The 12,877-nt window shown below is 35.5% G+C and overlaps 2 protein-coding genes across 2 annotated transcripts in view; both read left to right on the top strand.

Annotated features, from left to right (window-relative positions):
• The first annotated feature begins 1,331 nt into the window (after positions 1-1,331).
• On the top strand, positions 1,332-4,271 carry LOC118738997 (armadillo repeat-containing protein 8-like). Its single transcript, XM_036470073.1, has 8 exons — positions 1,332-1,560; positions 1,981-2,190; positions 2,256-2,487; positions 2,550-2,787; positions 2,848-3,063; positions 3,150-3,221; positions 3,294-3,848; positions 3,914-4,271. Exons 1-8 carry the CDS (start codon positions 1,332-1,334, stop codon positions 4,154-4,156), a joined length of 1,995 nt encoding a protein of 664 aa, XP_036325966.1. The 3' UTR covers positions 4,157-4,271.
• Positions 4,272-11,268: 6,997 nt separating this feature from the next.
• LOC118738996 (vacuolar protein sorting-associated protein 13D-like) overlaps positions 11,269-12,877 on the top strand; it is a 35,432-nt gene continuing 33,823 nt past the window's right edge. Inside the window, exons 1-2 of the mRNA XM_036470072.1 lie at positions 11,269-11,493; positions 12,076-12,866. Coding sequence (XP_036325965.1) covers positions 11,397-11,493; positions 12,076-12,866 — 888 coding nt within the window. The 5' untranslated portion in view covers positions 11,269-11,396. The remainder of the gene's footprint in view (positions 11,494-12,075; positions 12,867-12,877) is intronic.

The following is a 12,877-nucleotide window of genomic DNA, read 5'->3' as shown; positions in this document are numbered from 1 at the left end:
AACAAGCGCAAATTTAAATGACAATTGGAGGGCTAAAAACTGGGTGAGTAAACCTTTCATTATTTAATGTATTTGTCGATTATTGTTGCCTATTAATTGTTCACTTATAGAAATAAATGCTTCCGCTACCATTTGTAAATGTTCGTAAATGTTTTTAATCGCCATCGAAGTGGAAACATTAAATTTGCAAGCCCTCGGACAAATGACAACATGATTTCCCATATTCGTTGTAATGTGTCGGGGTGGGGACACAACCACAGTATATACAGCATAGTATATAGAGTAATAAACCTTTTTGAGTACTCCTCGGTGGTAAAGTCTGATCAGGGTTGATAATGAGAAGGAGCATGAATTTGGCTAATTCAGAGATGCATACAAAATTACTGGGGTATGAAAGAGAGCTACAACCGTACTAAGGCAGAGTGGCACAGGTTATTTTGTAAACAAACACTTTTCTTATCATTTTAAAAAGATAATTGCTATTTATTTTCCAATATTCAGATATCCAGCTTGTAGCCAGAGGCAGTGGCTTGTGAGGTTCACTAAAATCTACTCATCATATTGGAACAGCTCCGGGTTATGGACCATTGAATGTGTTGGCTGAACTTATGACCGCCATAACCGACGCACTCTCCAACCAAATGCGCTTCCTGAATTTATACGGTAGCAATTCATAGCAATTGCTATTGTATGTGTGTATTATTCATATTTGTGATATTCTATACTTTGATCTTAAGTATCTTTGAGGAGTTTCGCTCAAACTTGGGTGTGCTTAGTGAGCTGTCTGGGCGAATGCGCTAGCAGGCATTGGAGTCTCTATAACTAAACAAACCTTGTTTTTTTTTGGAATAAAGATTTAAATATATTTGTAAATTTAGAGTTTTCTTTGATAAATACACATAATTCACGTTTTTTAATAAAAAAATACGATGTGAGTTGCCAGTTTATAGAAACACAAGCGTTAATTATGTCTCGAGAAGACCTTTTTCTAATCATGAGGCGAAATTCCCTCCAGTAAGTGTTGCCGTGCGCGCAAAACGAAAGCGCTGCACACAACCCAAAAGTAGTCCTCGGCGACCAAATGATGAAAAACTGCGAAAAGGTGTATTACTGTATATACTGTGTTTATCAGCAAAGTCCTAACGGAAGCGTCAACGGATTAATTGTGTTGCATGCCGCGTTGACCGTCGCTTTGCTGTTTTGCAAATTTTGTAGCGATTATTGTAAATAGACGTTGCAAAAGAAGCAGCATTGATATGCTAAATAGTTTCATGTCACACAATTCGGGATGGTATTTGGGATATCTATTTTTTGTTAAATAGTACAAAAAAATGTGGACAATTTCTCAGGAAACAAATTGGGACGAATTAAAATATATTATTTCGAATGCTGATGGTGTTGATTGTCGAGATGCCTTGATACAAATCAAAGATGCCGTCATTGGTAGTAACAAACAGAAGGGTGCACTCATCTCACACGAACTGGTCCCTGTCATACTCAAGACTTGTATTGACCAAGATCAAAGCCCAGACCGGAAAATGGATGCACTCGTAATCTTAGGTGAGCCTTACACTACTCAAATAAACGCCGCAAACGCCCAAGAAATTCTGCGAGCGGATGTGTACATGCTTTTGAACGTATGTTTGTATGTGCAATAGCGCTGTCGCAAATTATATACATATATGCGCGTCTATAACAATAATACGGGATGAAGCCGCTGCTGAGTCATGATATATACTTCCTTGGCCAATATTGGCTGGAATTTCGCGTGAATATGCATACATACATATGCACATAGATCACTAAGAGATGATCCTATCATTGAGAGCCGGTAGTTTTGAGTAGCATAATATATTTGTAAAAAAGCCGGCTAAAACTTTGAATTTAATTTTTTCAATTTGTTATCGTCCATTATATTTTCTATAAAATAACACGCTTGCATTTATATTTATTATAAGTTTATTTGCATCCTCCCCGCAGGTTCGTTGGCGAAAGGATCAGAGGAGCAAGTTGAAATGCTGGTCAAACAATATAATGTCGTACCATATTTGCTGAAGGAAATTGTTTCCAAGAATAATAGTAAAAAATGTGTTGAAATATGTCTGAGCACGTTGCGGTCAATATTTGAGCATCCCTGCGCTCCAAAGGAAAACTTCCTTGCTGATACGGATGTGTTGAAGCACTTTTTGCGTGAGTTAGGCTCTAAAATTTTTTATTTTAAATGGTAAACTATTTTTATAACTCAAATCTTTTAGGATTAGCTTCAGCCAACAGTTCATTAAAAACACAAATATGCATAACAAGCATACTTGTATCCGCATGTCAGACAAATGAGGATCAACTGCGATTGCTACAAGCTGGAACTTTGCATATACTATCTCGAATGATTTGTTATGACAATGAAGATATACAAATACCAGCGCTGCGCTGCTTATCCTGCATGTGCTATTCGAATCGATCGGTAGCGGACAATATTTGTGTTATTAGGTAAAATATCGCTCAACAAACATACATATTTGTACTATATATAATCTTGTTTACTTCCCTAGTTTTCAAGGCAGATCATTACCCGATATCCTGAATTCGCTTATGTCGAGACTATTTTGCCCAGAAATACAATTGTCTGCGGCTAGATGCTTAACATATGTTTACAGGTCGGGTACGTTGCCATCCACAGACAACAGAATATCTCAAAAAGCGCTTCCCACCTTAGCCCGCTTATGTGCCGAAAGTTTTGATCATTCAATTCGAGCTTCTGCTTCGGAAACGCTTGCATATCTCATAGAGGTGGTATTACAACTTGTAAAAAGTAAAAAATAATGCATAACATTTTTTTCTCTAATTTAGATTGACTCCGACCTGCAACGAACAGCGGCCATAACAAATCATTTGCTGAAGTCACTATCTGATTTACTGCAAAGTCAAGACCCCTCAGTTAAACAAGCTGCGCTCTGTTGTTTTGCGTCATTAGGTGCAAATGATGAGGCGATCCGAAAGCGGCTAATGGATACTTTCGGGCTGATCAATGCTATATTGAATGGTTTGAAGGATGACAACTCACAGGTGAGCGGTTTTGCGTAACCGAACATTTCTTTGCCACATTTATCATGCACATACCCAAAAAACTTATCATATTTCTTGCGTTATAGGTCAAACTAGCAGCGATTAGATGTCTACATTCGCTTTCAAGATCTGTTCAACAGCTGCGTACCACATTTCAAGTATGAAAATAGAAGATATTTTATTAAAATCCCGTATTTGTGTAATATTTATGCGTTTAAACAATTTTCTAGGATTACACAATTTGGGAACCACTGATGGACATATTTGCAACCGAAACGTCTCTTGAATATCTGGTTGCTGTAACTTCTACCATTTGCAATCTACTATTAGAATTTTCACCATCCAAGGAGCCCATTATTAATGCTGGAATTATTGACCGATTGTGCCAATACACTATGCATGAAGATCCCTCCCTAAGATTAAATAGCATATGGGCTTTAATGAATATGTCGTTTCAGTCTGAGCTGTATGTTAAAACCGATGTTATCAATACTCTTGGAACAAAGCGAATTTTGGAGTTGTTGAATGATCCTGACACTAGGATTGTGATGAAATCATTAGGGCTGTTAAGAAATCTATTGAGTAAAACTCACCATGTTGAAGTTATTATGGGTACACACTCGTCTCAAGTGCTCGAAGCTTTAAATAAGTTACTAGAATCCAAACATTCGGCGGAGGTCAAAGAGCAAGTGTTCTGTATTATTGGCAATATAGCCGCTGAAGCTGAGAATGGAGATTATATTATAATGGATAAGAAAATAATGGGACACTTGGCTGGATTTTGGGTATGGTATTAATTTTGAGCCAAGTTAAAAAAAAAACTAAACATTTAAATCTATACGAATTACAGTTCTATCTCGATAGAAAACTTCAAGCGGGCGCGCTCTTTGCTATCTATAATCTTGTGCACCGAAAGGACTTGTGGTCAATGGAAAAGTATTCTCGTCTAAGTGAATTGAATATCATTAAACATATTTATGCATTAAATAAGAAAACTATACGGGAGGAACCACAATGTGAAGACTATATAAGCAGAACTTTAAAGCAAATTGTTATACAATGTAAACATTTCTACCCGGAGATTTTGCAGTAAATACTAAAAAAAAATATATACACTATAATGTACATATGATTAATTGTATTATTACAACGATAGTTTTCTGTTTTCATACAGTTTTTGTTGTTGAAATATACTGTAGCGTTTTGAACGTAAGTTGTTTTGATAATTAAAAACGCAAAAAAAAACACCGTAGACAAAAAAAAATCAAAACACGAAACAATGGGCCGGATATACTAAAACTGTGTTTTTAGTTTTTCACTCTGAAGTCAGGATTTTTTAAAGGACTTAAATTTTAATAATATGACTAATTCGAAAAATTACTTAAAAGAATCAGTAGAATTTACAATAACAATATGGGTACCAAATGAAAGAGAAAATTAATTATTAAATTAAAGTTTTTAAATTTTATTTTTTTAAGTTAATAAAGTTAAGAGGACGAAATTCGAAGATGTAGTCGTGGGCTTGTTCGAGTTTCAATCACAACCGCAGTGTTGCGTGAATAATTAAAGTATCACGTTCTGTGTGAATTTATAGCAAAGTATTTTCAGTTGGGCTGTTGCAACAATGTTCCATTTTTCATCAGTACGGCAGTAATGCCGCTTTTATTACGTGCCTCGAATAGGCCCCGTGTGTATATTAGTCCTTCATATATAAGGATATTCAAGGATAAAATTTTAAAGGAAATTTTCCATACCCAATCTACAGGATTTTCTCTTTTATCTGATACCCACAATGTAATTCTACATTAGGATGAAATTTTTTAAAAATTTCCTGAAATAATATTTGTGAAATTTCATAGTCCTTTAAAATACTTTTACTATATTTTGCCCATATTTTCGCGAATATATTAATTTTTGTGTGTAAAATTTACGGTCGCACGGTGAAATACATACATATGTATTTTGTGTATATGTATGTAGTACACAAACTTTGCAAAGAGTTAGGGTTCTCCGAGACTATAAACAAAATCTTATAAAAATTCAAAAATACTGGAAAATCAATATATAGCTGTTTTTGGCATTAACACTGACCCCAATAATTAGAATTTTGGAACATTTGAAGGGAGATACTTACCCTGGGATTCAGTCAGCGGTCTCTAGTCACTAATAGTGACTTTTCGTGGTGAGACTATTTGGTATTCAATAAGCTGTCTCACGCCTATAGTCTCAAAAAAGTCACTAATTTGTCAGATGGCTCTGAGCTGGTCAGAAAGAGAAAAATTTTCATTTAAAAAACGCGAAAATGAAACGAAGACATTTTCATCAACAACAATTTCATTAGGAAATAAACCAAAATGCTTTACTATGATGATTCATTGAAAAACGATTGTTTTTTTTACATTAAAACTTAAGGATTGTGTAAAAAAAATAAAACTACTCAAAAAAGGGGAAAAAATAGAACTACTCAAAAAAAGAAAAAAAAAACAAAACAAAAAATTCCTGCGAGAACTCGAAGCCGGATCTCCCGAGCGGCAGCTTAATGCTTCGACCACTCGGGCCATTGCCACTCTTCAAACGCCGCGAGCAAAAGGCATACATACAGTTGTCCACAAAATAATAGGAGTGCGATATTTTGACCAGTTTTGGCTATTTGTCTTTTGTTTATTTAATGTTTATTATTTTTTTATAAAAGCCTAGCTGGCTATACAACAAACACCATATAAATTCAGATTTTAAACTTTGTATAAAAATTATAAAAATTTTGCAATTTTTCACCCAAATTTCAAACTTTTTAATCAGAATCTTTAGAAAAAATTCTGGTATGCAGTTTTGTAGCACATTCAATTATAGTCTGAAGAAGTGCAAGTTTCAAGCGGCTAAAAAATTCCGTTGATTTTTGAGAATTTTTTTGGTTAAAGGTGTTTCACGTTTTTTCCATACAAAGTATGTCGACAATTTTCTTTTATATGGAGGACACTGCCAGCAAAAAATTGCCAAAAATCAACGGAATTTTTTAGCCGCTTGAAACTTGCACTTCTTCCGGCAACGCCACGTTCCACAAACAGCTGTTTATTACAGGCTAACCTAATATTCGCGGCTTGCGTTATGGTACGCATGCCGTCGAATTTGTTTTTTTTGCGTCACCCGAAATTGACTTGCATGCGTTTGCATTTGATTTCATTGAGCGAAACGTCAAATCAAAATGTCACGCAGAACAAAAATTGGAAATTGAGTTAGCTTCATACGCACGCCGTTCAATTTCGGTTGATCTCATACAAGTTGCATGTGCATGAGAAATTTTTGACAATAAATTGGCGGCGTGCGTGAATATTAGGTTAGCCTGTTAGGGTTATGATATTTTTCGATTAAAAAGCATGAGTGGCATAAACAGGATTTACAACACTGGAAAAGTTACGTAGAATTGTTCAAATATCAAATAGATTAAAATTAAAATATATTAAAACCAATTTAAATATAATATGGTTAATTTCCAGGTACCAACAAAGAACGTAGATAACAAGAAGGGACAACTCGTTATAATTGTGGCGAAAGTGCGCAACAGGGGCGTGCCTTCTCTTTTCATCCAATCAAAAAACGCACTAGGGCAAAAGACGTTCTTTGGTACCAACAGGTTTTATAAATTGAAAAGGAGGCCAAAAATGCCACAACCCTACTGTTTAGTGTTTCGCTAGTGCGTTGCCACTTTTCCAAAGCTCTTTATTTCATGAATTTGCGAACTATGCACAAACGGGACCTCTTTTGAATTCATGAAATGAAGAATTCGTGAATTCTGTCACATAAACGCAGTAATACATTCTTTTCATTACATCTGCCCTCAGTACCACAGAGAATACAACGGGTCTTGGACCTACACCCCAACCTGCCGTGTGCTAGTCTGCCGCAATCATAACATTTCTTAACAGCTGGAAAATAACGCAAAACTTAAAAATTTATGTAACAAATTTGCATATTTCCAGGCAATTAATTTCTTTCAAAACTTAACTTTATTGTCTGGGTATGTACCGAATTACGCCGCACGTTTTGACAAACGATATAGGATGAAGGCTCTCTGTTGGGTTTTATCTAATTCACATTCTCAAGCATTCATTTGCAAATTTTACTGATAAAAACACTATCTTGTAAAGCGTTCTGCCTACGGCTCGTATCTCTTTTAGGTCTTCAATGCCGAAATTTTTAATCTTATTCCACAGAAAAGCACCATTTTTTGCATATTTGTTGCCGATTTACCCTTTTCTGTCTACGTCTTTTTCGTTTCACAATGAGCTCGTCGAAGGACGTATTCGAATCCAAAAGATCCTCCGTGAAGATCCTCAAAGCCACCCGGGTCACCGATCCCCTCCGATGCCGAAGCGCACGGCATTTTAAATTAAACGGACAAACAGAAAACAAAGCCTCTTTGAAACATGTACCAAAACCGGCAAAACTAAAACAAACAAAAAATTAATTCTAGTGAAGTTTGAAAGAACCGCAATTTAATCAAATTGGGTTCCGACACGCAGATGTATCTCGCTCACCCTTCTTGATAGTCTTCGCGGGAAAACGATGAACTTTTATATTTTGTTATCATGATTCAATGAGAGTGTTCGCTATGCAAAAATTTTATACAGTTTGGTACCAATTGCTACCAAATCGTGTTCGTTTGGCCAAAAACCCAGTAAAACTTGCAAAGAGAGAGCACAATTTTAACATTTCATTTGGGGGGCAGTTGCAAATTCATGCTGGGAAAATTTTTACCAGCAAGGATTGTGGCACCCAGTTGCATTTCTGTCAACATTAATTTGAATCAAAAAGTTTGTTAAATTTACAACTGAACGATATTGTTGCGGTTTACTGATGAAAGAAGTATGTTAATATTAGGTTCGTTCGCGTAGCTGTTAATTGTTCATGTTTAACCAAAACTTACAGGTTTTTGCGTTCGCGTACGCAAAAAGCTTGCAAAGTAGGAGAAATTGAGAGAGCAAAGTGACATTTCATTTTGAGAGGAAGCTGTTAGTTTCTGTTGGAAAAATTTTTGCCAACAGCAATTTGCCAACAGGGAAACAGCTGATCAAAAACAGCTGGTTGGCATTTACGCAAATCACAAAATTTAATTTGATGGTTTGGAAGATAATAATTACAAAATGCGACAAATTAAACTTGTAAGAAATAAGTAGTTATTTGTTTAATCAATAAACTGTGTCAGTATAACACTTTTCGATGACTTTTCGTACGTTTTAAATTTTACACTTTTGTATGTAAACAAAAATTATATCAGCTGTTCGTCTAACTTGCAAGTTTCTGCAAATTTTCTGTTCGCGTACTATTTTGGATATTTCTCTCTTGTGAGCGAACAGATGACATTTCGCCGGAATTTGGCAGTTGGTTGGTTTCTGTTGGAGATTTTAAACGAACGCACCTATTGGTTTATTCAATTAATTTGATTAATTCCAAACATTTGAAAGGTACTCGGCTGAAAAAGCAGTATTCGTAATCCGAAATAGAGGTGGGTATAACTCAACTCAGACTTGAGTTATTGAGTTGATCATAAGTGAATCGGTAACTCAGACTCCTGTCCAAAAAAAATGTAACTCAGTAACTCAGTTGATGCCCTAGGGCTCACATAATGATCATAGTGGCTCATATTTGTCCATATAACTCGCTCACTTCGCCAGTGTTTAGCATGCCAAAGTCTTGCATTTTGTTTTTGCACGAAGTGAATTTATACAAGGTAGTAGCAAGAATACAACAACAACAACATGTATTTTGTATTGCCCTCCCTCTAGCACCGCCCCAATTAATTTGCACAAAAAAAAAATTTACACCTTTCAAATCTGTAGAAAGGAGCTGACCACGCCCACTTTAAAGTTTTGGTTTATCTCAACGGCCGCTATACCGCATTTATGCCTCAAAACGAGTCTACGACACGAATGAGTGTAACATACAAAGAGTCAAATGAGCTAGTTGAATGAGTGACTCATTAAAGTGAGTTGGGGACATTGAGTCAACTCCAATAAATTTGCTGAGTTACCCACCCTTAATCCGAAAGCAGTCGACACTAGAACTGGAAAACTATCGATAGTATCGATTTACAACTGTTTAAAAAAGTGGATAATTGAAAATTGGTAATTGTAACTGCTACGTTGAAGGTCAAACAACTTAATATCCATGCCGTGTGTGAATTGAGCAGTTTTCTGAGAATGGACGAATATTTAATCACAAAAAAAGGAAGAATATATAATACATATGTATGCATGTATGTTCATATGAATGTATGTATGTATATTTCAATTGATTTGAAATAATTTATGATGAAATTAAAGAAAATAAAACTATTAAATGTAACATTTAAATTTAATCTTTTTTATTATTACCTGAACATTTGGATAAAGAAGAGCCTCATAAATTTGTAACATAACATTGAAAGTCGACACGACCTAAAGCAGTTTTCTAAGTTCATCCGAAGAGGGATACTTTTGAAAGTTTATAAATAATAATTAAATATAAATAAATAAACAATGGCCCGTAGTTATAGTCAAAATAAAGGCGACTTTAAAGTTAATTGCAGCTTTTTGACATAATTTTCAATGGGATATCTGTCAAAAAAGCTGCAACTAACTTTAAAGTCGACTTTATTTTGACTATGACTACGGGCCAATAATTATAAGTTATCGTAACATAAAATATCGATATTCCGAATAATCGATACGATATCGAACATTCCTAATAATGATCCAACTACAAAGAACAAAGTAATGTTATTTTCTTTGAAATGAACCAAAAGTAAACAAAGAATATGAAGACGAAGCATAAAGAAAAATATTAAAGCAATTTTTGAGCGCATGTTTGTAGCTAATACGGGTTATCAGGATAACCAACTCAACAGCCATAACTACGTGGGCTGGTATTATAAACCTCAAACCGTAGTGGACCATGATAAGAACATTACAAGGTAAAATCATTGAGGCAGTCTGACGCTTGCTAGCAATATAATTTTAAAATTTGCTAACATGTGATAATAAAGACATAATTAAAAAAGATGCAACACTGAAGAGACAACAAGGAAATAGCGACAGGGAAACGAAACCATAAACAAAACAAAACAGAAAACATCTGTTTATAGAAGAACAGAAAGCAAAACAATTCGAGATGTTTGTGTAGCAGCGCATGAATATAATTCGACTAAATAATCGATACTTATTTTATAGCTGTAAAGAACGAATTACACAACACAAGCGGGTTTACAAACCAAGCGAAATATCTCTTTGCTTCAAGCTATTTGTGTTGTGTATGCATTTTTGCAATGGAATTTTCACCGTGTGAGGACGTAAGAAAGGAAAATGGAAGAAAATAATCTGCCTTATCCTGTGTTTCGCCTGAAAAAAAGTTTACCCGAGAATTTGTCATCCGTCCATTGTAAAACCATGGAAACCAAGAGTGAAAAGTGAACCGGTTGGGGAAAAATGAAACTTATGATAAGGAGGAATAATTTTTAGCATTCTTTGGTTCGACGAGTCATGTTTGCATGGTGTATGGCGAAATGGGAAAAGTAGGTTTGAAGCAAGGCGAATTTATACAAGGTGGCAAGGTGAATACAAGGTAGTGTTACTGGCGAATTTAGATTTTCACCGCGGTACTTGTTAATGTCAAAATGATGTGTTTGTTGTAAACAGGGCGAATTCATATTACAACAAAGACACTATTTTGACATTAATAAGTACCGCGGCGAAAATCTAAATTCCCCAGTAACACCACCTTGTATAAATTCGCCTTGGTTGAAGTATGTATAAATTCGCCTTGGTTTGAAGTATGTATAAATTCGTCTTGGAGCAGCCGCTTGTGTGGTGTATTTCGCTTTTTTGGAACGGTATGAACGGGATTAATCAGAATTTATCAAGGCGAATTTATACAAGGTGGTGTTGATGGCGAATTAAATTTTCGCCGCGGTGCTACTGAATGTCAAAATGATGTGTTTGTTGTAAACAAGGCGAATTCATTTTACAACAAACACATCGTTTTGACATTAAGACGTATTTACCTCGGCGAAAATCTAAATTCGCCATTAACACCACCTTGTATAAATATGTTTTCCAATAATCAAAGCCAATATTTCCTTGCACAATAAATGTGCAATCAAAAATCACCATTGGTTTGTTAAACAAGACGGTCGTTTTCGTGTTTTTAATATTTTATACGATTTTCAAGGCAACGATTTGCCCATCCCTAATTCTTGGTCAATGCTGTCATTTTCATTATGAAATCGTGATCTCTGGTAAACAAAGCGTTTCGCTTTTGCTTACTAGGATTTCTAATAATAGTGCAAAAAAAGACAAACAATGTTGAACGAATTAATATCTTGGGTATTAAATACATATCTTGGCAAATATTTGGAAGATTTCAATCCACAACAATTGTCGGTGGCACTGCTCTCAGGTGAGTTTATAAAAAGGTTTGTGAGTTCTGTCTCAGTTAAAATTGGATGGAGTACAGTTGTTTTTCCTTGATAAAATTTTAACGCGCAAAATTGTGCTTATTAAGTGCAAAAAACGGTGTGTATATGGTTTCTTTAGCGGTACGGAATTGTTGGAGGTGGGGCAGTTGTGATTGCAAGACTAAAAAAAAAGATCCAAATTTATATTTAGTGCATATTGAAAAACATCACTTGTATCTACATATGTATATACATAAATATTCATTTCAGTTCTTTGGTATTAATTGCGTTTTTAATTTATTCATTGCATGCCGGTACCTTCCTTTTTGTAGCAATTAAAAACAATTAGTCATCTGACCCTCTTTGCGGGGTTGCATGCAATACATCCTGCATGTTTCTTCATATGATCAATAGATCATTTTGTGTGTGCTGGTTGCCATACTTTTCACAACAAAATCGAATTGTTTATGTTGCATTTATGTCATCCTGTTTTATACCCATTTATTTTGATAAGAAATAGTAAGAAAACTCATTGGCTTCTATAGGTACATGTCATTTAACCTTTTATTTATTTACATTTCCAGGCGAAGTCGAATTAGAAAATGTACCAATTCGTAAAGATGCACTACGCTCATTCGGTATTCCACTGCAAGCCCACTCGGGCAATATTGGCAAAATAAAATTACAGATACCAGTGCGTCAATTCCGCACTGCGCCATGGTGCATAATCATCGAAAGAGTTTATGGCGTATTCGGCCCAAAAGACATCGATGACTGGGATGATGATAAAGAGAAATTTGCCGAGTATGAATTTAAAGTTGCTGAACTTGATGCCAAAGAAGCAAAGTGGCGCGTGGAGAATGGCTATCAAATCGATAGCTATTACTCGAAATCCTACACAAGTTGGCTGAATTACGGGACCACCTTGGCCACGAATATTTTAGAGAATCTTGAATTGAAAATCAACGATGTACATATACGATATGAAGATGCATTAACTGTTTCTGGAGTGCAATTTGCCGCTGGCATTAAAATTAATTCACTCACCGTACAAAGCTGTGACGCCAATTGGCAAGCGCGTTCGAGCACACCCAATGATCAAAATGTTTCATATAAATTAATTGAATTGAAAGATTTGTCATTGTATTGGGATCGCATGACGAAGGATAACAAGTGTTCACAATTGTTATCGAAGGAGCTGTTGGAGCGCATGAATCAGGTGTGCGACGCGAGTAAGCATAATTATATACTACATCCAATAAGCGCGCGGGCACACTTCAAGCGTGAGTGTTGCAAGCAAGCGTTACGCTCCAAATCGAAACCACGTTTGAATTGCGAATTTTTGGTGCAAGAGGTGAAAGTGGCTGTTAGTGATGTATGTACATA

This window comes from Rhagoletis pomonella, unplaced genomic scaffold (assembly GCF_013731165.1).
Source record: "Rhagoletis pomonella isolate Grant_MI unplaced genomic scaffold, Rhpom_1.0 Rhpom_scaffold_00005, whole genome shotgun sequence".
In the NCBI taxonomy this organism is placed as follows: Eukaryota; Metazoa; Arthropoda; class Insecta; order Diptera; family Tephritidae; genus Rhagoletis; species Rhagoletis pomonella.
The sequence above is the reverse complement of the archived record's forward strand: the minus strand, read 5'-3'. Positions and strand labels throughout refer to the sequence as shown.

Excerpts from the sequence above, each read along its gene's own strand:
- LOC118738997 (XM_036470073.1), top strand. The coding sequence starts at position 1,332 with ATGTGGACAATTTCTCAGGAAACAAATTGGGACGAATTAAAATATATT. Across the intron at positions 2,488-2,549 it reads GACAATATTTGTGTTATTAG|TTTTCAAGGCAGATCATTAC; the intron begins GTAAAATATCGC and ends TTACTTCCCTAG. Across the intron at positions 3,222-3,293 it reads AGCTGCGTACCACATTTCAA|GATTACACAATTTGGGAACC; the intron begins GTATGAAAATAG and ends ACAATTTTCTAG.